The sequence below is a fragment of the Dipodomys spectabilis genome, unplaced genomic scaffold (assembly GCF_019054845.1).
Source record: "Dipodomys spectabilis isolate Male_0828 unplaced genomic scaffold, ASM1905484v1 ptg000042l, whole genome shotgun sequence".
Classification (NCBI taxonomy): domain Eukaryota; kingdom Metazoa; phylum Chordata; class Mammalia; order Rodentia; family Heteromyidae; genus Dipodomys; species Dipodomys spectabilis.
This window is the reverse complement of record NW_024870719.1, coordinates 16,749,230-16,775,962: the sequence shown is the minus strand read 5'-3', so window position 1 is coordinate 16,775,962 and position 26,733 is coordinate 16,749,230. Positions and strand designations below refer to the sequence as shown.

Below are 26,733 nucleotides of genomic sequence, written 5' to 3'. Positions count from 1 at the left end.
TACCTTTCTCATTCATTGTATTAACATCAAAGACTGTGAAGAAAACTGGAGAAATTAATTTTAATCATATTCATCAAATTAATTAGTTTAAAAAATTGTTGTAAAGGTGATATAGAGGAGTTACAGTTACATAAGTCAGATAATGAGTATATTTCCTTTGGACAGTGTCACCCCTCCCTCATTCTCTCCCAGTTTTTCCCCTCCTGACTTCCCTCCCCATCAAGTGGTAGAGTTCATTTCCAGCATAGTGTCTAGTGGGTTTCACTGCTGAATTGGTTCACCCCTTGTCCTATGGTTTCTATGTTTTCCCTTCCCCTCCCCAAATCAGATAAGTTTATATACAAGACAAAGGATAAAGAAATAAAAAAACAGCGAATAAACAGGGAATAAACCAAAGAAAAAAGGAAAGAAGAAAAGAAAAAAGGAACCACAAACAGTACAATAAAAAACTTACTGCTTCCATTTCATGGAGTTCATTCTGATAAGCATATGATTATATGCACATAGCTATTGAGACCTTGTGATCCTCTCCTAAGAAAATCCTCATCACCATGTGAATGTTTAGACTGTTATTTGAAAGGTTTAAGGAGGCTATATTGTATTTAGTATGTATGTACTTTTTTGTTTTTGATGCTGGGTGTGAACTTGGGGCCTTAGCTTGCTAGGCAGGTGCTCTACCACTTGAGTCTCACCTCTATCCCAAAGATATACCTTCATTGTTACGTATCACCCTTCTAGCATCTGATACCTCTATCTTTAAAAACAACTTTTATATTATCTTTAAGTAATTATACAAAGAAGTTGCCGTTCAACAAAGAAGTTTATGAATACAATATATCTTCATCACTGCTATCCCATTCAATATCTTTTAACCAGTCTAATCCATGTTTAAAAATTCCATTTAGAAGCCATAGGATATTTTTATTACTCCTTTATATTTATTACTAAGAGATAAAATTGTAATAAATGTTACAGTGTCTGTAGTTGGGAAGTCTGATCATTAACAGTATAGAGTCAACTTTGATAACATTTTAGTATTTCTTTTTTAACAGTTCTGTTTTTATAAGTCTTCTGTTGGTGTTTATAGAAGTATTTATTCTCTAATTCTCAAGGCTTTTCCACACACATGACTTTGATTATTATCCTGTGAGTTAACTGATGTTACCTTCACTTTATAGATGCTACCTTTGTTTTTTCAGTTTTGTGAACTGTCCAAGGTCACACTAATGGTGTGTGGTGGAGGTTGGATTAGACCTGAACTCATCTGGACTAGAATTGTAACATGAGCTTCTTTATTATCATTATCATCCCAAATGTGTCTTTCATAACATAACATTTACAAACTGTAAATGCTCATTTCCATTTCTTTTTGCTTCCATAGTCTGTTACTATCTCCATCAAAGATCATGTCTTGTTCATTTTTATGTCCCATTTAATGAGTTCTTTAATCTTTTATATAGTGTCATTATCGTGAGCCCCAAGAAGGAAGCAATTTACACATTCTTTTCATGAGGTCCCTTATTATGATCAAGATTATAAATTTAATAAGAACCTTAACCATTATCAGTAGTCAGTTTTCTGTTTGAGCTGAGCCCTAGCTCTTTTGTGGCCTGCAAAGGTTAGGATTTTTGTGATCCTGGCAGGATTTCTTCTCCAATACTTTAGTATTACATTGGCAGATCTGAGTTCTGGCTTCTTGTTCCTTGCTGTGTTCTTGTTATGGTTCATATGCTCCAACCCTCTCGGGGACTTGTCTTGGTTTGTTTAATAAGATTTCTGTCCTCAGCAAGAGCTGCCTGTTGAAGATTCCTGTGTTCATGCTTTCTGACTAAGTGGCTTTAGTTTGTTCTCTCTTTTAACTATCTTTTGCCTTCTCTTTTAACTGTCTACCTGCCTTCTTCCCTGAACCTGATTCTAGTATTTCCTTTACAGATTTGCTTTTTTTTCCATTTTAACTTCCCATTGTCTGTAATAGATATTGGCCCTTAGTAATGCATGATTTTATGTCTGTACATGTAATCTTCTCTCTCCCTTTTGTGTCATTTCTATTACACAGGAAAGCTAGAATCTTGATTACCTGCTGATAATGCTTTAGATTGTCTAATCTAAATTTTTCTGTTACAGTCTCTCACCCATACTGTTTATCTTCCTTCATAAACTGATGAGTTTATCAGTATATATTAATTCATTTATTCATCAGTTTATTGTCTGGCTTTTCCATTGATCAAAGCTCCATGTGATCAAGGACAATGTCTTACCCTAGTGTTTACCAAAGTGCTTGATAAATAGTAAAAGTTAACACTGTACTATGAGTATTTTTGGGTACTTTCAGGATTTGAAATAGTGATTAGAAACAAAATAGCAGTATTTATATTATTTGTAGAACAAAATCAGTAACTACTTCTGGGATTGACTAAAATTTATAATCGCTGGATCAGAAAGCATCAGAGTCATTTAGAGAGGAAGCCAGGCAACAGCAGAGTTTTCTAAATATCATACATTTTATTTAGATAGTGTCAATTGAAAAGTTTTTGTTTTTTTTTTGGGTCCGGTCATGGGGCCTGAACTCTGGGCCTAGCGCTGTCCCTCAGCTCTTCAGCTCAAGGCTAGCGCTCTACCACTTGAGCCACAGCGCCACTTCCGGCTTTTTTTTTGCTTATGTGGTGCTGAGGAATCGAACCCAGGGCCTCGAGCATGCAAGGCAAGAGCTCTATCACTGAGCCACCTTCCCAGCCCCAATTGAAAAGTTTTTTAAAAAATAAAATGCCAAATTTTCATATGCTTGCTTATGAGAAGAGTTATAGTTGTATCTTTTTTTTTTTTGTCCACTGTGGGGCTTGAACTCTGGGCCTGGGTGCTGTCCCTGAGCTTTTCAGCTCAAGGCAAGTGCTCTACCACTTGAGCTTGAGGGCCACTTCCATTTTCTGGTGGTTTATTGGAGATAAGAGTCTCATGAACTTTCCTGCCTGGGCTGGCTTTGAACCGCGATCCTCAGATCTCAGCCTCCTGAGTAGCTAGGATTACAGGCATGAACTACTGGCACCTGGATAAAGTAACATTTTTTTAAACATTTAGATGTTCAAGATGATGAAGTGGAAGAAACTGTCTTCAGAGATAGGAAGAGACAGTTACCTTTGGAGCTAACAGTGGAACTAACAGAAGAGACCTTTAATGCGACAGTAATGGCCTCTGACAGCTTAGTGCTCTTCTATGCTGGTTGTGAGTATAAGCCTTTAGAGACACCATATTATGTATTATGACAGTTAGAGTAGACACCATTTATTTTAGCATTCTACTTATTTACATTTTTAAATGACAGCTTTTACATGTTCTAAGTAGATTGCACGCATTGAAGCACTAACTTTCAGACTATATATATTTCTATATATGTAATTTACAAATTAAAGGTTAATGTTTAATCTAAGTATCCTGACTCAAGCTAATCATTTTTAGTGTATTATCAGTTCTTATAGATTCCTAAGGGAATACAATATTTATTTTAAAAATAGCCATTCAATTATATTACTTTTAGCTTATAAAAATTAACTGTATTTTAGCTTATAAAAATTAACTGTATTTGAACCCTTTAAAGTGATTGGATAATAGTGAGCCTCTGTTAGGATATTTCTTATTTGGAAATAAAAATTTGGAAAATCTCAAAAAGCTGTGCCTTTGTTCATGGATGCTTTGGAGATATGTGTTCTAATGTCTGCTGAATCTTTTAATGCAGGGCATGCAGTATCCATGGCATTTCTCCAATCCTATGTTGATGTGGCAGCTAAATTGAAAGGTATTATTCTGTGGGACGCATGATTATTTTCCTGATTCTGAGATCTATTTTTTTTTCAAAACTGCCATTATAAACATATAGAAAATTACATAAAATTTCAGGTCATTTGTGTCTTTGTGATTAAATTAATAAACCAAAACTATTAAGAATTCTCTGAGACAGTTAGATCTCATGGGACAACACTTTGTGGAAACAAGAGCCCATTTATTAAATATTTGTGACTACACAGTTAATCCACTAACTTTTTGGATTAAATTCAGTCATGTAACAAGCATTTGTCTAGTGTCTACTCTGCCTGTTACTACTAAACACTGTAAGCAAAAATTTGACACAAAAACTCAGTTTCATGGTTTCTTTAGTGAAAGATCAAAGATTTTAGTATCTTGAGGTTACATAGCTCCTCATGGACTAGGATTTAGGTATTTTGTGAAAACAGATCCATTGATAAGCAAATAAGAGTCCAGGGATTGGTCTTTAACTCAAAATGTCCATATCATCTTTCCAGCAAAAACACTGACACAGGCTTAATCTTGGCTGCCCTGAGAATATTATCTACCATGTTTTTGTTTGTTTGGGGTTTTTTGTTGTTGTTATTTTGGATTAGGTTTTAAACTCAGGACCTTATCTTTTCTAGGCAAGTGGCCTACCCTTGAAGCACATCTCCAGTACTTTTTGATTTAGGTTACTTTTTAGATAGAGGTGTTGATATTCGTCCTGGGTCAGCCTTCGGCTGTGATCCTAAGATCTTACTTAACCTGGATGAGAGAGGGGTGCGTGTGCATGTGTGTGTGCATGTGTATCTATGTGTGCACACACATGTGTACATGCAACCATATCTGGCTTTTTTAAAAGATGGAAATCTCACTATTTTGCCTGAGTGGTGTTTAACTTCTTCCTTCTGGGTAGCTGGGATTACAGGCATGAGCCTAACTCCCACACTTAGTTGTCAAGTTGTATGTGTTTGTAGAATAGAAAAGCAAATAACTAATTCGGGACACACATTCATCCTACCTACAGCCTGCAGGTAATTTTATGCAGTTTTTTTTTAATGTGACTTAGTTGTGATTGGTCGCAGGAATTCAGTTGTAGAATTTTCACTTGTGATATTATAACAGTACTCAGGAAGTTTCAGATTTTGGATCATTTCAGATTTTAATTTAATTTTTTATATTTTTATATTTGAACTCAGGGCCTTGGCCTGAGTCTCTTGGCTTTTTCTCTCAAGGCTGGTGCCCTTCCACTTGAGACACAGCTCCACTTCTAGCTTTTTGATGGTTAATTAGAGATCAGAGTCTCATGGACTTTTCTGCTCTAGCTGGCTTTGAACTGTGATCTCGCCCTTTCAAGTAGCTAGGATTATAGGTGAGATTTCAGATTTTTAGACTAGCATTCTTAACCTGTACTATAATGTTAAAGTAAGAAAACATGATAGCATTTTGGATATTATTTCTACAATCTGTCTTCCATCGTGAACTCTTGGGAAAATATATTTTTCATCTCAGCTTAAGACAATGAAGAACATTTTTTCCCCCTTAGTCACAAGGTGGCAGCAAATGTCCAAATTTTGTTCTTTCATAGTATCTGTATCAAAGAGACTGTCATATTCTTCAGGTAAGGAATTTTGTTTGTAAGTATATGGGTTATAATGCTATAGGTATGTCAGACTATTAGATGACTAGATTGAAATATGAGTAAATCTTGAAACCATGTAACAGAAAATTAATAAAAATTTTAGCTGTATAACTTTTTTTCCCCCCTCTTGAGGCTTGAACTCAGGGCCTGGGCTCTGTCCCTGAGCCTGTGCTCATGGCTAGTGCTCTACCACAGCGCCACTCCAATAGTTTATTGGAGATAAAGTCTCATGAACTTTCCTGCCTGGGCTGGCTTTGAACTGTGATCCTCAGATCTCAGCCTCCTGAGTAGCTAGCCTTAGCTAGCATGAGCCACTGATGCCCAGCCTAGCTGTATAACTTTTAATAACATGTATCAGTGTTCTTTTTCCAGTTTTAAAGATAATATTAAGGCTTTCAGCTTCATTAGGGACAAAGTGATACTGACATTTTTAGCAGTGACAAGCATGTTGCAGATGCCTTTTGAAGAGAAGCATCTGTGTCTGCAATGTTACTATATTCCCTACGTGGGTGGGACTATAACATGCCACTTTGTGTGAACAAGAATCACCAGGCACTTACAGATGACATTGTTAAAACATAGAAGAATTTTGCCAAGATGTAACTTGAGTCTGCTTTTGGAAGAAATAAGGGCTTACCTTTATATATGCTCATGCACTGTTCAAGTGTTAATATACTTTAGCATAAGAAATTTAATGTGATTTTAAAGTATTAGAGTACATTCCATACAGTTTTGGTATATACCATGTATCAGGTACTATGTAAAGCACAGGGGAAAAAACTACACCTCAGTATAGCTCACTAAATCTGAAGTGAAAAGTTATGCCTCTGTATGCTATCATCTTTGAAAATATGAAGGAAAAAATTCATTATTAAAAACTTGGGGTGATACCTCTTTTTCATGTGAGGTTTGAAAAGTATCTCTAGCATTATTGTAGAGAATGAATTTCGGGAAGTAGATTGTAGCCTTTGTAGTTACCTCAGAACAAATGACACTTTATTAAGAGAAATGGAACTGTAGTTGGAGAAATTTAAAACTGAAGTGGTAAAAGTGAAAAGATAATTGGAGATGAGCTGTAATTGGAGACATTTAAAACTGAAGTGGTAAAAGTGCAAAGATAGTGGTTGAGTAGACCTGGAGAGATTAGGAACAGGGACACATGAAAGACAAAACTTGATATTCTGAGTTGCACTCAAGTGGCAATCTTTACCATTATCTACAGGAAGGAAGTCATATTTCCTTTTAATTTAGTATACATTATTACAAGAGGGATCTCATTGTGACATAGGAAATTGTATTTGGCTTTAGAGACAAGAGTTTGAAGATGTTTCTATTTACAGGGAAGTGAACTGGTAAATCCATCTGGGTCTGAGCTAAAAAGTGTAAGTTTAAGACAAAATTGTTGGTGGGTTGAGAGTGTTTAAAAAGGAAGAAAGCAAGCACTTTAAACTGAGCATTGAGCAACTCTGAACTCTTAGTAGAAGAGACTACAAAAAGGGACTGAAAAAAATAAACTAAAAAGGGTAGGTTAAAAACCAACAGAAAGAAAGGAAGATCTAGTATTGACTTTTTCTTATTCTTTATTGATTTGTTTATCTGTGCTATCTTTCATCTCTTACACTTGAGTATCTGTTTTTTCAGTGGACTCATTTGCCATCTTTTGGAATTTGTTAAGCTTTTTATTTGTGTTCTCGTTCTCCATGAATTCTTCCATTATTCTTTGGTTAGTTTTGTCATCTTCATGAACTATCTTGTATATTATGTGAAGTAAGTTAGGCCCAGAGAGAAAAGGGATGCATTTTTTCCTAACATGTGGAAGCTAGATTGAGCTTATAAACATAAATACATTTGTAGTATGCAAATGTATACAAATGTACTAACTGAAATACAGTAGACTCAGAGAAGTCAAATAGTGTAATTCCTTAGAAAGTCAAAATCAAAGCTCAGCAAAATAAAACACTAGGAAGTGAGGTCGCCAAAGGGGTAGGGTAGGGTCAAGAAGAAAGGGATCGACAAATGAAGAGAAGTGGGGCAGAATGCAGTAAAAAAAAAAAAAAACCAACAATGTATACATCCTACAAAATTAAGAAGAGTGAGGGAAGGAATGGGTAGGAGAGAGATGGGTGAGAATGTTGAAAGGGATGGCATTGATCAAGCTATCTTCTATTCATAAACTGCTTTGTTAAAAAAAAGAAAAAATAAAGGAAGAGCCAGATATCCATGAATCATGCCTGTAATACTAGCTACTCAGGAGTCTGAGGTCTGAAGACCATGATTTGAAGCCAGCCCAGGTGGGAACGTCTGTGAGACTCTTATATCCAGTTAACCAACAAAATTCTAGACGTGGAGCTGTGTCTCAAGAGGTACAGCACTAGTCTTGAGCAAAAAAGCTCAGGGACAGCGCCCAGGCCCTGAGTTTAAGCACAGGACTGGCACACGCACAAAAAAGAAAAATGAATTTAAAAAAAGTTAGAGTGTTATACCACAAAAGATTAAAATCAGATAATGGACTGAGAAGAAAATGACATTCTAAGCAGAATTAATTATAACTGAAATATTAAAATGTTAATTATCATTTATAATTGTTCACTTCAGGCACATCCACTATGCTTCTTACTATAATAAATTGTGCAGATTGGTCTGATACATGTACTAAGCAAAATGTTACTGAATTTCCTGTGGTAAAGATGTACAAGGAAGGCGAGAACCCAGTGTCATATGATGGTATGTTAGGGACTGAAGCACTTTTAAAGTTTATCCAACTGTAAGTATTCAGCTTCACTACTATTTCTAAAGTTTGGAGCTTGGAGTTTCAATTCTTTTACCTTGTTGATATACTGTTAACACATTAAGAAGGATACTAGAACTGAAATCACAGAGTAAATATTGTTAAATAGGGTCTTTGGACATTTCAACACTTTTTTAATTGTATTGATTGTGTGTGTGTGTGTGTGTGTGTGTGTGTGTGTGTGTGTGTGTGTGTGTGTGTGTGTGATAGTCGTGGGGCTTGAACTCTGGGCATGGGCACTGTTCCTGAGCTTTTGTGCTGAAGGCTAGCACTCTACCACTTGAGCCACAGCTCCACTTTCAGGTTTTTTTTTGTAGTTTAGTAGAGATAAGAGTCTTTCAGATTTTCCTTCCCGTTCTGGTTTTGAACCTCAAACCTCAGATTACAGCCTCCTGAGTAGCTAGAATTATAGGCATGAGCCACTGGTGCCTGGCTTAATTAAATCGATTTTTGAAAGAATACTTTTGTCTTTATATTGGTACATATTTATCTTGTGTATATATTTCTTGCTAAGTTTAATGTTTTTTAAGAAGCTGAAAATTACTTTTAAAAATTGATTTTGAATATAGTTGTATATTCATCCAGCAACAGGATTTCATGTCCAGTAAACATAGCCTCAATCCAAGAAGCAGAAGAATATTTAAGTGGAGAATTATATAAAGACCTGATTGCCTATTCTAATGTGTCAGTACTGGGACTGTTTAATCCAGCCATGATAACAGGTAAGTAGAGGTGACCTTTAAAATTGCTTTCTAGTTGTTATGTGTGTGTGTGTGTGTGTGTGTGTGTTTGTTGGACCTGGGGCTTGAACTCAGGGCCTGGGCATTGTCTGTGAGCTATTTTGCTCAAGGCTAAGTGCTCTACCACTTTGACCCATTTTTGTGGGATAGTTAATTGAAGATAAGAGCCTCACAGACTTTCCTGCCCAGGATGGCTGTGAACTGTAATCCTCAGATCTCAGCCTCCTGAGTAGCTAGGTACAGATGTGAGCCACCAACACCTGGCTTGAGGTTAATTTTAAAAGAGTATCTAAGTTAATATTTTGTTTTATCTTTATAATTTTTTATCTTTATAATTTTATCTTAGTCAACATACTTGTATACTCTTACCATTGTAGCTTTAAAAATGTTATGCCTATGTAAAGCTCAATTAAGTTAAATATATACATATACGTATATTCCAGAATATATATATATATACATATATTCCAGAATATATATAAATATGTACATATACATATATTTCAGAATTTATCTGCAATGTTTATGCTGTTTTCTTTATCTCTCTGCATATGGAGAATATGTTTAGTCTTTGTGTGGATTTTTAGAATATTTAATGGTTTAGATTCTTAGTGAAATAATTTTGTCCTCTGTAAATTGTGCTCATTGTAAAATTGTAAATTATATATGCAACTCTTTTTCTTGTGTATGCCATTACTGGGGCTGGACTCAGGGCCTCATGTTGTTGCTTGGCTTTTTTGCTCAAAGCTGAAGTTCTACCAGCAGAGTCACACCTCCACTTCCAGCTTTTGGTGAAGTGGAGATAAGAGTCTCACAGAGTCTTTTGATTAGGCTGGCTTTGAATGGTGATCTTCAGATAACCAGGATTACAGGCAAGAGCCACCAGTGCTCAGTTTTTCTTGCTTTTTTTTACTAGGAATGCTGACTAATTTCCATAAAGTAGTTCTTTCATTTTCTTGTCTTTATTGCCTTTCCTGTCTTCTAGGTGAATATTAGCTTTATACATATATTACCTTAATACATAAAATGTCTGCTGCTTGCTTTGTGCTTTACTGGCATTTCATATGCTTTTTTGTGTATGTAAAGACTATGTGTATTTTGCTTGTATCTTCCAGAAACTGCCTGGTCTTAAAACTCCCTGGCTCAAGCTCTTTTCCCACTTCAGCCTCCCATGCTCCCATGTAGCTAAGGCTGCCAGTGCACTAATTCATCATTTATATACATACCCCAAATAAGGTTTATAGTACAAAAAAATTTATATATCTTTTGGTTTAGATAATTATTTCCTTGAATTTGAGATCACTGTATATTTTCTGCCATATATGTAATTTTCATTTAGGAACTGAAGAATATTCCTAGTTTTGAATGTTCAGAAAAAAAAATATGTAGCCTGAATTAGTAGGTCATCTGAAGTCTATAGCCTTACATCTTCCCATTCCATAGTTACTTAGTATTTATTTATTTTTTTAAATGAAGAGACTTTCAGCAAGTATATTCAGGAATAGAGAGGCTTCTGTATGAGGAATTTATGTGAGAATACTATTTCTTTCCACTGTTACTTGTCAAAGAAGAATCAGAAAGTTTCCATTATGGTAGATACAAGTTTATCCATTGATAAGAATTTAGCTGTTTTTCTTAGAAACAAAAGTAAACCAGCAAGTCCTTTTGTAGTTGTTTGTTTTCTTATGAATCTTTCCTACTTTGGTAGGAAAAATATTTTAAGGAGTTACCAGTTTCTCATTAAATCCATGACTTAAATAAATAAATACATACATACATATATAAATTTAAATCTATGAGCTCTAAATGCTCCCAAAAGACTGACTGAGCCACCTTGGTTGGTTAGTTAGCTTTTCTTACAACCATATTTTTTAATCTTGTGGAGAATATATATTCTTTTAAAAGAGAACCTCATGGCTACCCAGTGATGACATTGCTGACTCCTAGGGTGTAGATCTGCAGGCTCAGCATGCTTAGCCCTGTAGGTGCTTTATGGCTTACTTCTTTCATCAACATTTTCTATTTGTGCTGCTATAAATCTTTGGTGCACAGGGCTGAGCTAGCAATTGTCTTTCACTTAACAAGAATGCTTCATTTAGTATTAAGTCAGCATCTGCACTTTTCTCATTAGTCCACAGTTACTTAATTCAAACTCACTTCTTGGTTAAAAGAGTGTGATTAAATCCAGGATATGCTATTGTTTATGAAAACATTCTGAAATCTATAGAAATAGTAGCTTTTATTTTGGAATATATTAATACATGAGGAAAGACTGATGCACAAATAGTCAAAATTGAAAAAATAACAACTACATTACAGAAAATGAAGAAAATAAGACAAAAATTCTCATAGTTACACAGTCCTAATGTGAACAGTGTTAGAGGACTAAACTTCCCAGTCTTTTGTGCACATAGGAACTTTTCCATTTTATAATTGTGTCTGTGTGTCTGTGTGTGCGTGTGCTGGTCTAGAAGCTTAAACTCAGCGGCCTTGGTACTGTTCCTGAGCTTTTTTGCTCAATACTAGAACTCAACCACTTAAGTCACACTTCCACTTCTGGCTTTTTGGTAGTTAATTAAATAGTTTGTTGGACTTTCTTGCCCAAGCTGGCTTCCAACCATGATCCTCATTGTCAGCCTCCTGAGTAGCTCAGAGTACAGGCATGAGCACCAGCACGAAGCTGTGCTTGTTATTTTTGAGATAGATTCTTGCTTCCTCTCTAGGTGTGGGCCTGAACAGTTACCCACCTATATTTAACTTCCTATCATAGGTAAAATGATAGGCACATGCCACCATGCCCAGTTTCTGCTGATAAAGAGTCTCATGAACTTTTCTGCCTAGGCCTGGTTTGTGGCAGAGATTCTACCACAAAGATAAAATCACAAGCATGTGCCACTATGCCCAGCTGTGGGTTTAACAGGTTCTTACAGACTTTTCTGCCTGGGATTGCCTTAAAGCATGATCTATTAGTAGCCTCCCAGGTTGCTCGGATTACAGGTGTGAGCCTGACACCCAATTCAAGTTTGTGATTTTTGAAGTGTATATCATTTTACATATTTGTTTCTCTTTTTAGCATACATATAGGATGCCTGTCTCCATTTACCATGCCTTAGGAGTAAAATACTATTATCTATAAATCTGGTCATCAGTTTGAACGGTGCACATAATAGTAAAGGTCTCAGAAATTTTTTTCTTGTCTTTGTCTCTACAGCAAAAGAATATTTCATTGAAGCAGGAAATTACCTAAAAGGACATGCCATTACTGGAATTTACTCTGAAGATGATGTTTGGATATTGTAAGTTACTGCTTTTCTAATTTTAGGAAGAAGCTAAACAGTATAATGTGTTTAGGTAGCTGATTTGGGAAGAAAGAGCAGTACCATAAATAAAATTTAAATTTCCTTCTAGGAAGATCTGGGAAGTGCCAGACTGTTTAGATTCTTTATTCTTTTACTTTACGTTGAAGTGCCCACAGGATAATCTTGAATTTATACTTCATCTTCCTGTAAAAATTTTCCTCTTGGATTACTATATTTCTGAAGCTTTGGTTCTTCAGAATTGTCATGATTTTTAGAGAGTTTTACTTATTGAGTATCTGCTTTTGTTTGCTGCCAAAAATATACTTTAAAAGATCAGCATCTTATAGCCACTTACGTTGCTTTGTATGTGGAAGATGGGGCTCCTATGGATTGTCCAAGATTTTCATTCCTGTAGGATGAAGAACTAGACTTCAAATTTGGAGACTGTTACTAACACATATCATATTATGTGCAAATTGATTTATTCAGTAAGCCCAAGTAGTTTGTCTTTCTTACCTCCTGACTATAATATTCCTACTTTTGATTTGTGTGATCAAATCTCTCATCTTTGACACTGCTCTTGATGGTGAAGCTGCGCTTTATTTTGTACAATAAGTGGTTTTTTAAAACTATATACTAAACCAGAAAACATATCCATATGATAATGTATGATCACTTACTATTTTCATCTCTCAATATGTATTTAATTATGGTCCACAGAATGATGCTAATACTTTTAAACGTGTTTTGTTTATAATGAACTGGTTGACCAAGAGGCTTCTAGATGATCTGGCATGAGTTAAATCTTTATACATATGGCTAACCTCACTGGTAATTTCACACAAAGCATTTCCCTATTTAATTCAGAGAAATTTCTTTTAAGATTCAGTTAGCAAAAATCTTAGGAAGGCAGACTTGGGCATACATTTTGTGTTGAGATTGCCTCATTTGAATTTGTTGTCTGCTGTTTATCATTCTCTGAATCCTGTTTGTGTATAAAATGAGACATAGGAGCTACTTTATAGGCATAGTCTAATATATAGCTAAGTTTCTGCCATCACTGTGCTAAAAACGTGTTGTGATCAATCTAAAAAGGTCAAGAGCCACTCAGGGTTCCAAACCCTGTCTAGACCTTTTCTTGATGAATTAGTTGTGCTGGGATTGAGGGTTAGAGGGATTGGTATGGATTAGTGTCTATTGCTATTTTTATATTGAGTTTGTCAAGGTTCCTGAATTTCCTTAGGTGGCCTCACATGGAAGACAAGTTTGTGTGGAAATTGAGTTAATTTTTTTCTTAACAGTGAGCTTTTCATTTGTTGCCTCTTGCTGTGACTTGCTGGCTTATGTTTTCATGCTTTTGATGACTTCATATATTTTGTTTGTGAATTTCCCCCTGCATTTTCTATTAGCATCAGGAGATTATATTTTGACATGTTCGTATAGGCATATGTTTATCAGACTCACCCCTTCACTCACTTTCCCTCCTTCCCACTTCTCAAATTAATCTCAGCAAGTTCCATTGTTCCATTTCACACATGTACATAAAGTACTTTGGTCATGTTCACCCTCTTCCACCTACTCTGTTTACCCTATCCTCTCCTGCTAGTGCTCATACTCTGGACAGGACCTGCTTTATATTCCTGTCATTCATTGTTTTTTTTGTTGGCATGAGATAATTTCTCAAAGTGAACTCACCATGGAATTTCATACATGCCTACACACTACCTTAACCAGACTGATGCCTTCACTCTCACTCCTTTATCCTTATTAGTCTCTATTAGTCAACAGCCTTCAGGGAATGTAGTTTTGTTATCTTCATATATTTCAATGTTGTTTACCTAGCATTCACTTTTCATCTTATTTTAATGCTACCTCTCCATAGGTCAAATAAATATGCTGTAACTCTCCCAGCCCTGGTGCTTGCCAGACACAAAGAAGACAAAATAGAAAGTATTCCACTAGTTGGCTCTCATGCACAAGACATAGTTCAAATAATAACAAGCGCATTACTGGAAACATTTGTGAGTATTTTTTATTTATTTTTATTATTTTTTTGGGAGGTCCGGTCGTGGGGCTTGAACTCTGGGCCTGGGCGCTGTCCCTCAGCTCTTCAGCTCAAGGCTAGCACTCTACCACTTGAGCACAGCGCCACTTCTGGCTTTTTTCTTTTTCCTTATGTGGTGCTGAGGAATTGGACCTAGGGCCTCAGGCATGCAAGGCAAGTGCTCTGCCACTGAGCCACCTTCCCAGCCCCTTGTGAGTATTTTTTGTAATGAGGCTATTTGAAATAAAAATCTAGGTCAGTTAAGAAAGAGTTGAATGAAAAATGAAAGGTGGCAGAGGAAAGCCACTTTAAGAACTAAATAGGGACAGATATATGCCAGAGATTATTGTTTGAGGATGGTCTGGTACTGTATTCAAAGGTAGTTGGTACCACTTAAAAAAAAATTCATTCATGTGGATGCTAGTGTGATTCAGTGAAAAGGGAAGTTGGTGAGCAGGATGCCTAAGATCTAGTTTCAACTCTTCCCCCTCCTTAACTCCATGACTTCAGCAAGTCTCTGTTAGCTGGGAATGGCTTATGTGATAGGGGTGATTTATCACCTCACAGATTAATCAGATGCTGAAGTAACAAATCTGGAGGTAAAAATGGAAAATAGTGAAGACTGTGCTCTTCTGTCACTGCCATTCTTCATTATAAGGACATTAGGATTGTTTGTTGATCTTTTGTTATTAACAACCTAGACAAACTCTCTTCTACAATTACGTTTTTGGAAGTGAATACTAGTAATAATATTATTATTCTAAATAATAATAATAATTATTCTAAACAAATGTAGTTGCCTTTTGGGTTTGTTTTAGCATGTGATTAACTTAATTATGCCAAAAATCTACAATCTTGAAAAAAGTTTTATTAATTTTTATTTTAAGTAATCATAGACATTAAAAGAAAAATGTTTTAAACTCAGCATATATATAGAGAGAGATCTCTGTCTATATATCTATCTATATCTATCTCTATAGATAGATATCTCCATAGATATCTATAGATAGAGGTATCTCTATCTGACTCTGTAGATATCTATCTCTATAGTTATCTATCCCTTTCTGTACATATTTTGGTTCTGGTCCTGGGGCTTGAACTCAGGGTTTGGGCACTGTCCCTGAACTTCTTTTTGCTCAAGGCTAGTGCTCTACCACTTGAGCCTAGCACCTCTTCTTTTTCTAAGTAGTTTCTTGGGGATATAAGTCTCATGGACTTTTTTGCCTGGGCTGGCTTTGAACCCAAAGCCTCAGATCTCAACTTCCTTCATAGTTAGGATTATAGGCATAAGCCACCAGCAACTGGCTTCAGGATATTTATATTTTGCTTACAAAATTTTGGTAGAGGAAAACTGTAAAAGAGTTTTGCTTTTCACATGCATGTTGGCTAATCTGGCCCAGATTTTAGCATCAGAAGTTATTAAAAGTTAATTTTTTCATCAGAAGCATTTAGTAATTTATTTTGGAGATAATTCATTTATGGAGTGAGGTGAGATTGAGTAAGAAACTTCGGACTCATTGTTATTAGTATTACATAATCCATTTAAATTGGAATGTGTTTGAATTATATTTCATTAACTAAATTTGCATACGTGACTTAAATGTTGTTTTCTGTTTTAGGCTGCATCATACCTATATTTTTTGTGTCTCATAGTTGTTTTTTGTTTTCATTTTGGTTTTTCTGTTTAACAGCCAGAAATCACTGTGCAAAATCTTCCCTCATATTTAAGACTTCAGAAGCCACTACTTATTTTGTTTAGTGATGGCATCATAAATCCTCAGTATAGAAAAGCAATATTGACACTAATGGAACAAAAATACTTGGATTCACTTACTCCTTGCTGGTTAAATTTGTAAGTTTATTTTAGTATTTTTGTATGTAAGGTAATAAAAAAGGACGTGATGGCACACTCCTGTAGTCCCAACAATTGGGGCACTTGAGGCAAGAGGATCTCTAATTCAAGGCCAGACTAGTACATAGTGAGACCCTGCCTCAGAAAAGAAAACACCAAAAATGTAAAGTCAGTATTGTTACGTTAATACATTTTTGGTAAGAAATGGAATTCTGTAGTCTTGCCTTTGGAGTTAATATTATGGGACAAAATATGCAATCATGATATTTTATTAATTCAGTTCCTTCAAGAAAGTTCCAAGAAGTCCTTGTTTTAGAATGTGATTCAACATTGATTTGTTTATTTATTTATTTTTCCTACTACTTGGATTTTTTTTTTCCTCTAGTACTTGAATTTGAACTCAGGGCCTCACGCTTTCTGGGCTTGCTTGTTTAGCTGGCATTCTTATCACTTGATCCTCACTTCCATTCTAGTCATTTTTTTTAAGTAATGATTTTTCTGATTTTTAAAGTAATTGATATGTATTAAATTTTTGGCAGATAGAGAAAAATAAGATTGTAAGATTTTGGCTTTTTCTCTCAGTTCATCTTTCTGTGTTTCTATATTGTTGAAGTCCAGCCAGTAAAGTTAGGAAGTGCTTCAGTGCACTTTCCAACAATCTTTTCTGCTATGTTTTTCTAGATGTATGACTGGTGTTACACCCTATAATGGTCTGTCACTTGTTCACATCATCAGATCAAAGACATTTCATTTTTTAACTTATTTGAAAAATTGCGATAATAGTGACTATTTTGCTGTGGGTTTTATGAGCAATACTACTTACTGCTTGAGGCAAAAATTTCCCAGGTAATTATTATTGCAGCTATCTAAGAATTCCGTTTTATATAATGGAAAATTTACTGCCTTGGGCAAACTAGTTTTTTGTTGTTGTTGTTTGTTCTGGTACTGGGTGCTTGAACTGGATCCAGGCCTTTCTCACTTGGCTTTTACTCATAGCTGGCACTCTACCCCTTGAGCCATATCTCCGCTTCTAGCTTTTTACTAGGTATTTGGAGATGGGAATTTCATGGAGTCATATGCCTGGGCTGGCTTTGAAATGAGATCCTCAGATTTTAGCCTCCTGAGTAGTTAAAATTACAGGCATGAGCCTGAATTTTTTTCTTGTGGGAACATAACTATTTTAATCCCTTCTTTTTCATGAAGAAAGACACCATATTAGAAAAGAGATATTTATGTAAACAAACATTCTGTTATCTATGTTATGATTATATAACCAGTTAATTTTGTACTGACATTTTATCTAGAGAGGAAGCTATTGATTATGTCAAGTCTAAGCTGACTAACCTTTGGGCTATGTATGTGATTGATGAAAACTGTTATTAGTTGCCTTTTTTTCCTCCTAAGAAAGACTATCTCATGTTAAACTTTTTAAGAATTTCATTGCTAACACAGTGATAGACTTCATGGTTTTTAGGATGCCTTTTTATAAAGCAAATTTACTGGCATGGTAATTCAAGTTTAATGTTTTATAAACTATTATTTATTTTGTTAAGGAAAGAATCATGAATATGATCTATTGTTTCTTTTTGTAGAAAGAATACTCCTGTGGGGAAAGGAGTCCTGCAGGCATATTTTGGTCCTTTGCCTACCCTCCCTGTTCTTGTTTTGGTGAATCTTCATTCAGATGGCCATGTATTTGCATTTCCTTCAGACCAGTCAATAACTGAACACAGCCTTATATTGTGGCTTAAGAAATTAGAAGCAGGGCTAGAACATCATATCAGTAAGTTTTCTGTTTTATTTAATACACACAATTCTGTATTTTGCCACATAGATTTCAAACTTTAATTGTAGCTAACAGATACTAGAATAATTTTAATGTTTAGAAATATCCTAAATATTAATATGTTGATAATACTGTCCATGGGATAATCTCTAATTTTAAAGACTAACATACAAGGTCTAACAGGGATAAGAACAATTAGCTGATCTACAGGCCTCTTTGTTTGGAATGTTAATTTAGAGTCCATATTGCTTCTGTAGATTGCCAGTATTTTTAATTTAGTTGAAAAAATTGAAGCCGGGTATCAGTTGCTCATGCTCAGCTACCTGAGAAACAGAGAATGAAAGGATTATGCTTTGAGGCCTGCCCAAGAGAAATGCTCACAAGACCCCTTCTTAACTCACAGCAGGGTACAGTCGTGATGTCTGTTATTCTAACCTAACTGTGTGGGAAGCTGACATCAGGAAGATTGTTGTTTGAGAGCTACCTGAGCAGAAAAGTCCACAAGATACCATTTTAGCAGAAGAATCTGTATGATAGCACACATCTGTCATTTGTATATGATGGGAAACCCTAAAATGCATAGATTGTGGTCCAGGTGTGTGCCTGGGAAGTGTAAGGTTCACTGAAAGGCGACCACCACATGGTTCAGGTAGAAAGGAGTTTATTGGGGGGAGAGCATATGTTGGCTGCACCAGATGGAGGGTGCAGGGGGTACAAGGGTTGTAGGGGAAGGGAAAGAAGAAGGGAGAGGGAGAGGGGCAAGGTGCGGAACTGTTGATGGAGATTGACTATGTAGGGAAAGATGGGGAGAGGAGGTGTGGCCACAGTGGTGACCTCAGAGCCTGGGGGACCTCCCACTGCCCCCAGGTGCACACTACCTGGGTTACACAGATGTTGGGTGGGGACTTACAGGGAAGGGGCCATGGAGGGAGAACAAGGTAAGGGACCATTTTCTCCCCTTCCTGGGGAAGACCTAACAGGAAGGAAGTAGTCCTATTGGAAAAATAGAAAGAAAAAAAAATCAGGGCTGGAAAAACAGCACCAGTAGGTCATGCCTTGTAATTCTAGCTACTCAGGAGGCTGAGATCCAGAAGATCACCATTGGAAGTCAGTCCAGGCAGAAAAAGTCCATTACACTCCCATCTCCAAAATATCCAGCAAAAACAAGGGCTAACAGCCTGGCTCAGTGGTGGAGTGCTAGCTGAGCAAGCATGAGGCACTGAGTTTAAACTCCAGTACTTCCAAAAAAAAAGAAAGAAAAGAAAAGAAAATCAGGGTAGGGATGTGGCTCAGCAAGTGCAAAGTCCTAAATTCAAATATAAAAAAATGTACAATGGAACATTAACACATTAAAGCATAAATAAATCCTTTGCGCTCTACTTTTTTCTAAATAAAACAGAATTGTGGCTTTCTTAAGACAGTTCTCATGTGGTCATATATATATAATATATATCTATATATGCCAGTTTGTCTTCTTTCTGTAAGTAAAAGCAGATATATGGTTTGATAGAAGGTGAAAACATCTAAGGAATGGTACATTATTATTAAATGAAAGTCTGGTTCTAAATATTCTAAAAATATGGCTCTTAAACTGAAGCTATCTTTTCAGTTTCTCTCTTGCCATTTATTGTTTTTACCAGTCAGATAGGTCTACCTTTTGGTTATGGTATGCATGGCTTTTACATTATAGACAAGTTATTTCAAAGGAAGTTACTGTGACATTAAAAATAACAGCCAGTATTTATTGAGTATGCACTCTTTTCCAGGCATAGTACTAATTAAATTTCAGGATTATCTGATTTAGTTTTATAACTCCCTGAGTTCACGATGTTATCATTATACTATTTTTTTCAGATGAGAAAATGGAGACAGAGTAGCCTGTCAAAGGTTATTCACTTAATAAATACCAGAGTAGGAATTCAAACGCTACAGTGTAACCCCAGAGCTTCTATTCTTAACCAAGTGCCTGAAGTGTCAGTGTATGATTTCACTTGTTTTATTGGATCTCCAAGTAACCATGTAATTAACAGTCTATAAAGTTTCTAGTATTGTTAGGTAATAATCAAGTTTGCAGTGATTTTTATCTCAACTTTGTGGTTTTCTGTCTAATTCTATATATGTAAACTAATGCAGTAGTATTTTAAAAGCCATGATTGTGTCTTTCTCTGTTTTGGCTGTTCCTGGGCCTTGAATTCAGGGCCTGGGCACTGTTCTTGAGCTTCATTTCGGTCAAGGCTAGTGTTCTACCATTTGAGCCACAGCTTTACTTCCAGTTTTTTCTATTTTATTTGGAGATAAGAGTCACGGACTTTTCCTGCCTGAGGCTGGCTTTGAACCACATTCCTCAAACCTCAGCCTCTTGAGTAGCTAGGATTACAGGCATGAGCCACTGGTGCCTGGCTGACATGATTGCCTTTTAACTTTAATAATTATAGTAATAACTAGTAAAATGTGCTTTATTAACTGTTTTAACTAATTCTTACAAGAAGCCTATGTGACAGGTATTGCCCACAGAAAATAATTATATTACATTTTATTAAATTTAATGATAGTAACACTTATCAAATGTTTTGTGTCTACTACAATGCTAAATGATTTATTATTATCTTTTACTCCTCACAAGAATGGTATGAAATATCTGTAGAAGAGTTAGGTAGCTGAAGTCACAATTAAACAGTAAAGGAGACACATTGTAGCAAATCTGTACCTCATATATTTACCATTATTTGTGATGAGAACATTAAAATCTATATTAGTATTTTCAACTTACAAGACATTATGGTTTAGTATGGTCATCATGCTGTTCAGCAGATCTCCAGAACTTACTCCTCTCATGTAGCAAACTTTGTTCTCTTTGACCAACATCTCTCCTTTTCCTATCCCTCACCCCCAAACCCCTGGTAACCACCATTCTGCACTCTTCATCTGTGTGTTTTATTATTTTATTTATTTGTTTTATAGCTAGTTTAAAACTCACAAACTCCTGCTTCTACCTCTCAAGTGCTGGGATTACAAGTATGCACCACTTCACCTGATCGATCGTATTAGATTTTTCATATAAATGAGATCATATGGTATTTGTCTTCCTATACTTGGCTTATTTTACTGAACATAATGTTCTTCAGCTTCATCCCTATCTTTCACAAATGAAGGTACTTCCTTTTTTTCTAAGGCTGAATAGCATTCCATTGTGTATATATACCACAATCCTTTGATAGACACAGACTGATTTCAACTCATGGCTATTGTGAATAATGCTACCATGATTGTGGGAGTGCCTGTATCTCCTTGACATACTGATTTCAGTTTTTTTGGATGTATATTCAGTAGTGGGATTGCTGGATCATATACTAGTACTACTTTTAATTGAAAGAACTGCCATACTGTTTCCCATAATAGCTGAACTATTTTACATTGCCATCATACATACAAAGATTTTCTTTTCTCCACAACCTCACTTTATCTTTTTTAAAAAAATAAAATATATTTTTATAGTATTAGATGATAGCTCAGTTTAGTTTTAATTTTCATTTCTCTGATGATTAGTGGAGTTGAGAACCTTTTGATATACCTATTAGCTTTACTATCTTCCTTAGAAAAACATCTACTCAGGTCCTTTGCCCATATTTTAATTAGGTTGTTTTGCTATTGAGTAGTTTGAGTTTCCTCCATAGTCTATATATCCACCCCTTATGAGATGTATGATTTGCAAATATGTATCTATTTCTGTACAGTTTCTTAATTCTTTTGATTCATTCATTTCCTTAGAAGCTTTTTAATTTGAGTATTTTTAAAAATTCCATTTGTCTTGTTTTTGTTGTCTATGCTTCTGGGTCATATTTAAAATAATCTCTGCCAAAACCAGTGTACAGCAGGGAAGGAGAAATCTGCCTTGTCCTTCTGCGTGTTGAGTGCTCCCTTCTGTGCGAGGGGATCTGCTTTCACCACCCTTTGGACAGATCTTCACTGACAGCAGTGCATGGAGTTAGGGGAAAAGAGATGCAGCAGGTTATAGCCACATTCTGGGAATGACTCACTGTTCCACAGTGTCATGGATGTTTTCCTCAACTTACTTGTTGCAAGTGAGGTGTGCCCACAGCCTACTCCTAGTTGAGATTTACACTTTGGCCCAGTTCCCCGACTTTTTTTATGTCTTTGTCTTCTCATCTACAAAATTGGGGAAATAATTGTGCTTCTGTTATTGTAAAGATTAAGTGAGTAAGGCCTGACATATAGGAAAGGCTCAATAAATGTTAGCTGTTATTCTTTATTAGTAGTAACTTGATGAATAAGGTATTTAACACCATGGTTAGAGTACAGTTTTATTTGCAGTTGATAGTATGACCTTTGTAGAGTTCCCTTAACAAGTAATTAGCATAATTAGAATGCTAACTTACATACATTTGTCAGCATCTCAAGACTGCTAGTCTCTGAATGCAGTGTTCACTTTAAAGATAAATATTGCAAAATATCTGCTACCCCTTTAACTAGACTCTTCTTAAAGATATTTTCATATACATATAGCTATAGTTCAGACTATAGCTGTTCTCACCCTGTCCTTATTCAGTATATTTAGAAAATTTTCATTTGTTACTTTTTAAATTTACTTAAAAATACAAAGGGGTTTCAATTCAACAAATCAAAGTTTATAACTATAATGCACCTTGATCAATGCCACCCCTTTCATTATTCTTTTCTATTGTCTTTCTTTTATGGGCCAATGCTGGGGCTTGAACTCAGGACCTTATACTCTCTCTAGACTTTTTCACTCACCTACTACTTGAATCACACTTCCACTTCTGGCTTTTTGCTGGTTATTTGGAGATAAGACTCTCACGGACTTTTTTTTTTTTTTGCCCATACTGGCTTTGAATCCTAATCTTCAGATCTCAGCCTCCTGAGTAACTGGGATAATAGGCATGAGCCACTGGTGCTCTGTTCATTGTCACTTCTGTATCTGCTAACCCTAATTTGAAACATCAGTACTATGGATAATCTAAATTTAATATTGTGTTGATATAACACGTGCTGAGATTTCATATGAATCAGTCTGAATGAAGAAATTATGTCAGTAAGTGTAGGGATACTTTAAATGTACATAAGCAGATTTTCTGTTCTAGGTAATTGAAGTTTACTCATATTTTCTAAGGCTTTAAAATATGTATTTGCTTTATAAAATCTCAAGTTTGTATTTTATGAGCACTTTCTTGGCTTGTAAAACTTTTATTTTTTAAAGTTTTAATTTGAATATTTCCTTCTATTGCTTATGTTTCCAAATAGTATTTTAAATGAGCCAACTTAAACTATTTTGTAAAATCCATCTACTAGGTAGAGAATGGTTATTTATCTCATATATGTTTGTCAGCTCTAATCAGTTTTTCTTTTTTTTCCCCCTTTGTTTTGACATACTAAAGTTTGAACTAAAAGTTTTGCACTAGCCAGGCAGACACTGCCACTGAGCCACTCCACCAAACCTTTTTGTTTTTGTTATGGTTTGAATATTTTTTTTCCAAGATAAGAAAAAAGTTTGTTGCAGTAAGTTAATCCAGAAAATGTCTAAGAAAATACCTCTCAGTTGGTTAGGGCAATAAGAGCTTCTACCACATTGCCCATGTGTTCCCGCAAGCTCCTCTCTGCTGCTGCTCTAGAGATCTCCATCTCTGTCATTATCAACTCCAGATCTTCCTTTTTGATTGTGACCTTTGCCAATTCCTTCTCCCGCTCCTGTTTGGCTTTCTGCTCCCGGGACCGTCTATCTCCGATGACGGACATGGCCGTCTCCAGGTTGGAGCTCTGGATCTTCTTCTCCTCCGCGTAGTCGGTGACCTGCTCCAGGTCCGCCGCACCGCTGTCATGTTTCCGGGGCTTCTGGGGGGGGGGGGGGGGCGCTCTGGGCCGCTGGTCTCGGTCTCCAACTCGAGCTCTACGTCTCTCCCTCGGTCCTGGTTTGAATATTTTTTGAATGTCCAGGTCATCACAGAACAAGATCCTCCTGTTTATGCTTCCTGTATAGCTGGGAAGACAGGCACATAATGGTACCCAGCTTTTTCTCCAGGCTGGCCTCAAACCATGATTTTTCCATTCTCAGCTTTCCAATTAACAAGGATTATAGGCATGAACTACAATGCCAATGTAGTTTTTCTTCTTTCTAATGACAAATACTTCAAAATAATATTAAGATTTATTGCCATAAAGCTCATGATCCAATTACTGTCTGTAGTATAGTTGGCTACACAGCAATTTAAAATTATTTGTTGTTTGTATTATTTATAGTCTGTAGGAAGGTTATTAATAAAATGAAACCTTCAAAATCAGAAAATGCTAGCCAGGCTCCAGTGGGTCATGCTTGTAATCATAGCTACTCAGAAGGCTGAGACAGGTGGATGGCAGTTTGAAGCTAGTTGGGCAGAAAACTCATGAAACTCTAATCTCCAATTAGCCAGGAAAAAAGCCAGAAGTGGAGCTGTGGCTCATATGTAAAACAGCAGCTTTGAACAGAAAAGCCAAGAGAGTGCAAGGCCCTGCCTTCAAGGCTTAGTACCAGCATGCATACACAGCACCAAAAAAAATCGAAAATGCTTTAAAGAAATATTTGTATAAAAGCAAAATAATAACTATGTTATGAAAATTTTTTTCCTGAATGATTATAAGAGTAAGTTACAAGACACTATGTTGAAAATGAACTTTACAACTTGGGGGTGGGGGAGTTGGGGAGTCAGGAAGGGAAGGGATAGGAGGGGAAAACAAAGGAGGGGATAACAGTGCTCATAGGCAATGTACTCATTACCTTACTCATGTAACTGTAACCCCCCTGTACAGTATTTACAATAAAATATGTATAAAAAAGAGCCATTTACATTTGGGAAGCAGTTGAGACTGGAGTAGAAAAGCAGGCTTTCTAAAAAAATTTTATTTTATTGTAAAGATGTTGTATAGAGGAGTTACAGTCATGAGTAAGGTAATGAGTACATGTCTTGTCAAACACTGTTACCCCCTCCTTTGTTTTATTCATACTATCCCTTCCCTCACTCTCCTCCCCCAAGACTTTTTATTTTAATTTATGTAAAGGTTGGTAAGTAGTAAGATCTTTCCTTTCTCTCCATTAGTAGTTATTTCTGTGTATGAATATAATATAACAAATGAAAATAACTAATAATGACATCATTTCCTCAAAATACTTAGCTTTGCTTAAGACTAACAAGGTCCTCTTGCCCACAGGTAAACTTTATGGATAATTTTCACGGTATAGTTATATGATTACATTTTATAGAACATTTTCTAGTATATTTATGTGACTATTTATAACTGCTAATCATTAACTCTTGGTTGTATCTTCCTCCAGCAACTTTATCTGCTCAGAAGTGGAAGCCTCCTCTTCCAGCCTATGATTTTCTAAGCATGATGGATGCTGAAACGTCGCAGCAGCATCCCACCAAGAAGGTTCCTGAGTGTCTGAAAGAAGGAGATGTGCGTGATAGTGGTAAGGGACATGAAGACAAATCAGCAGTCAAAAAAGAGCCCACTGAAACACCGAGAATAAAACATTGGAATAGAAATAACTGGTTTAAAGAAACAGAAAAATCACTTAGGCATGATAAAGAGTTATGAACTATTTACAAAGGGCTATCCTTTTTCTATTTGGCTTAATTGAGAGACTCAATAATTTATTTATTAAGAACTAATACTAAATCACATCAAGTTTCTAGACAAGTGCCCTTTAAAAGCATTACAATGGAAGTTACATACATAAATTTTTCAGGTAGCTAAAAAAAAAGTATAAAAGAGCAGGTGAAATTAATTTGACCTAGTTAGTATACCCCAGATAAGTAAAGTTATATGAAAAGCTTTCAGGGATTTACTTTTTCTTTTCTTATTTTTTTTCTTTTTACTACATCTTCAAAATACAGTGTATATTTGACATAAACTTGCTGTTTCTCACTACAGAATAGCTGTATTTCAAGTGCTCATTAACATATGGGTACGTGGCTGTTGTACTAGACACTTCATTTGAAGACAGAAGGTGATGCAATTAATTTAATTTAGTTCTAGTCACAATATATATTTGTATTAAAATTGAAATGTAATGCTAGTTTAAATCACAGTTGACTCTACAGTGGAGTCATATAGCTGGCAGTTATATTTGTTGTGATTTTCAGTCCTTCCCTGCCCTGGGAGATATTTGATTGGATGACTGAGGATGCTATTGCATCAAGTGGGTAGAGGCCAGTGCTGCCAAACAACCTATACCAAGACATCCCCTTACAGCAACCAATTGTCTTGCCCCAAATACCAGTATTGCTAAAGCTGAGTAACCCTGTGTTACTAACTTGTAGCAGAGGGGGCTCACCAAATAATCTGGATCTGCTCCATTCACATATTTGAAAAAAATACTGAATGTTAAAAATAAATATTAGGTGGTTTAATACCATATAAACTATCCTCTGGATGTAACTTTACCTTACTAATTTTAATATTTTCAAAAGTTATAACATATGCCCCCCAAAGGACTCAAGGTAATATTTTTAAAGAGAGTCTTAAACTGTTTCTGAAGGTTATATTGCTAAATTTCAGGTGAACAGAAATGAAATTTTCTGCTGTTCGCTTACAAACGGAGAGATTCCCTTATCTGAACAATGTCTAAAAATCTGTCTATCCGTATAATCTTTAAACAAATGAGTTTGGGGGCTGGGAAGGTGGCTCAGTGGTAGAGCGCTTGCATTGCATGCATGAGGCCCTGGGTTCGTTTCCTCAGCACCACATAAACAAAAAGAAAAAAGCTAGAAGTGGTGCTGCGACTCAAGT

General features: G+C 35.9%; 1 protein-coding gene and 1 pseudogene across 6 annotated transcripts in view; one reads left to right on the top strand and one right to left on the bottom strand.

Moving 5' to 3' along the window:
• Window positions 1-25,550, top strand: part of Txndc16 (thioredoxin domain containing 16) — a 65,341-nt gene extending 39,791 nt beyond the window's left edge. For 5 of the 6 annotated variants that reach the window (XM_042677928.1, XM_042677929.1, XM_042677927.1 and 2 more), the window contains 9 exons: window positions 3,076-3,219; window positions 3,731-3,790; window positions 8,018-8,186; window positions 8,796-8,932; window positions 12,162-12,246; window positions 14,132-14,270; window positions 15,985-16,145; window positions 17,738-17,928; window positions 25,274-25,550. In XM_042677928.1, coding sequence (XP_042533862.1) covers window positions 3,076-3,219; window positions 3,731-3,790; window positions 8,018-8,186; window positions 8,796-8,932; window positions 12,162-12,246; window positions 14,132-14,270; window positions 15,985-16,145; window positions 17,738-17,928; window positions 25,274-25,539 — 1,352 coding nt within the window. In that variant the 3' untranslated portion in view covers window positions 25,540-25,550. The remainder of the gene's footprint in view (window positions 1-3,075; window positions 3,220-3,730; window positions 3,791-8,017; window positions 8,187-8,795; window positions 8,933-12,161; window positions 12,247-14,131; window positions 14,271-15,984; window positions 16,146-17,737; window positions 17,929-25,273) is intronic. The other variant, XM_042677933.1, reaches the window with a different exon arrangement.
• On the bottom strand, window positions 23,441-23,906 carry LOC122106448 (annotated as a pseudogene).
• Window positions 25,551-26,733: the final 1,183 nt, after the last annotated feature.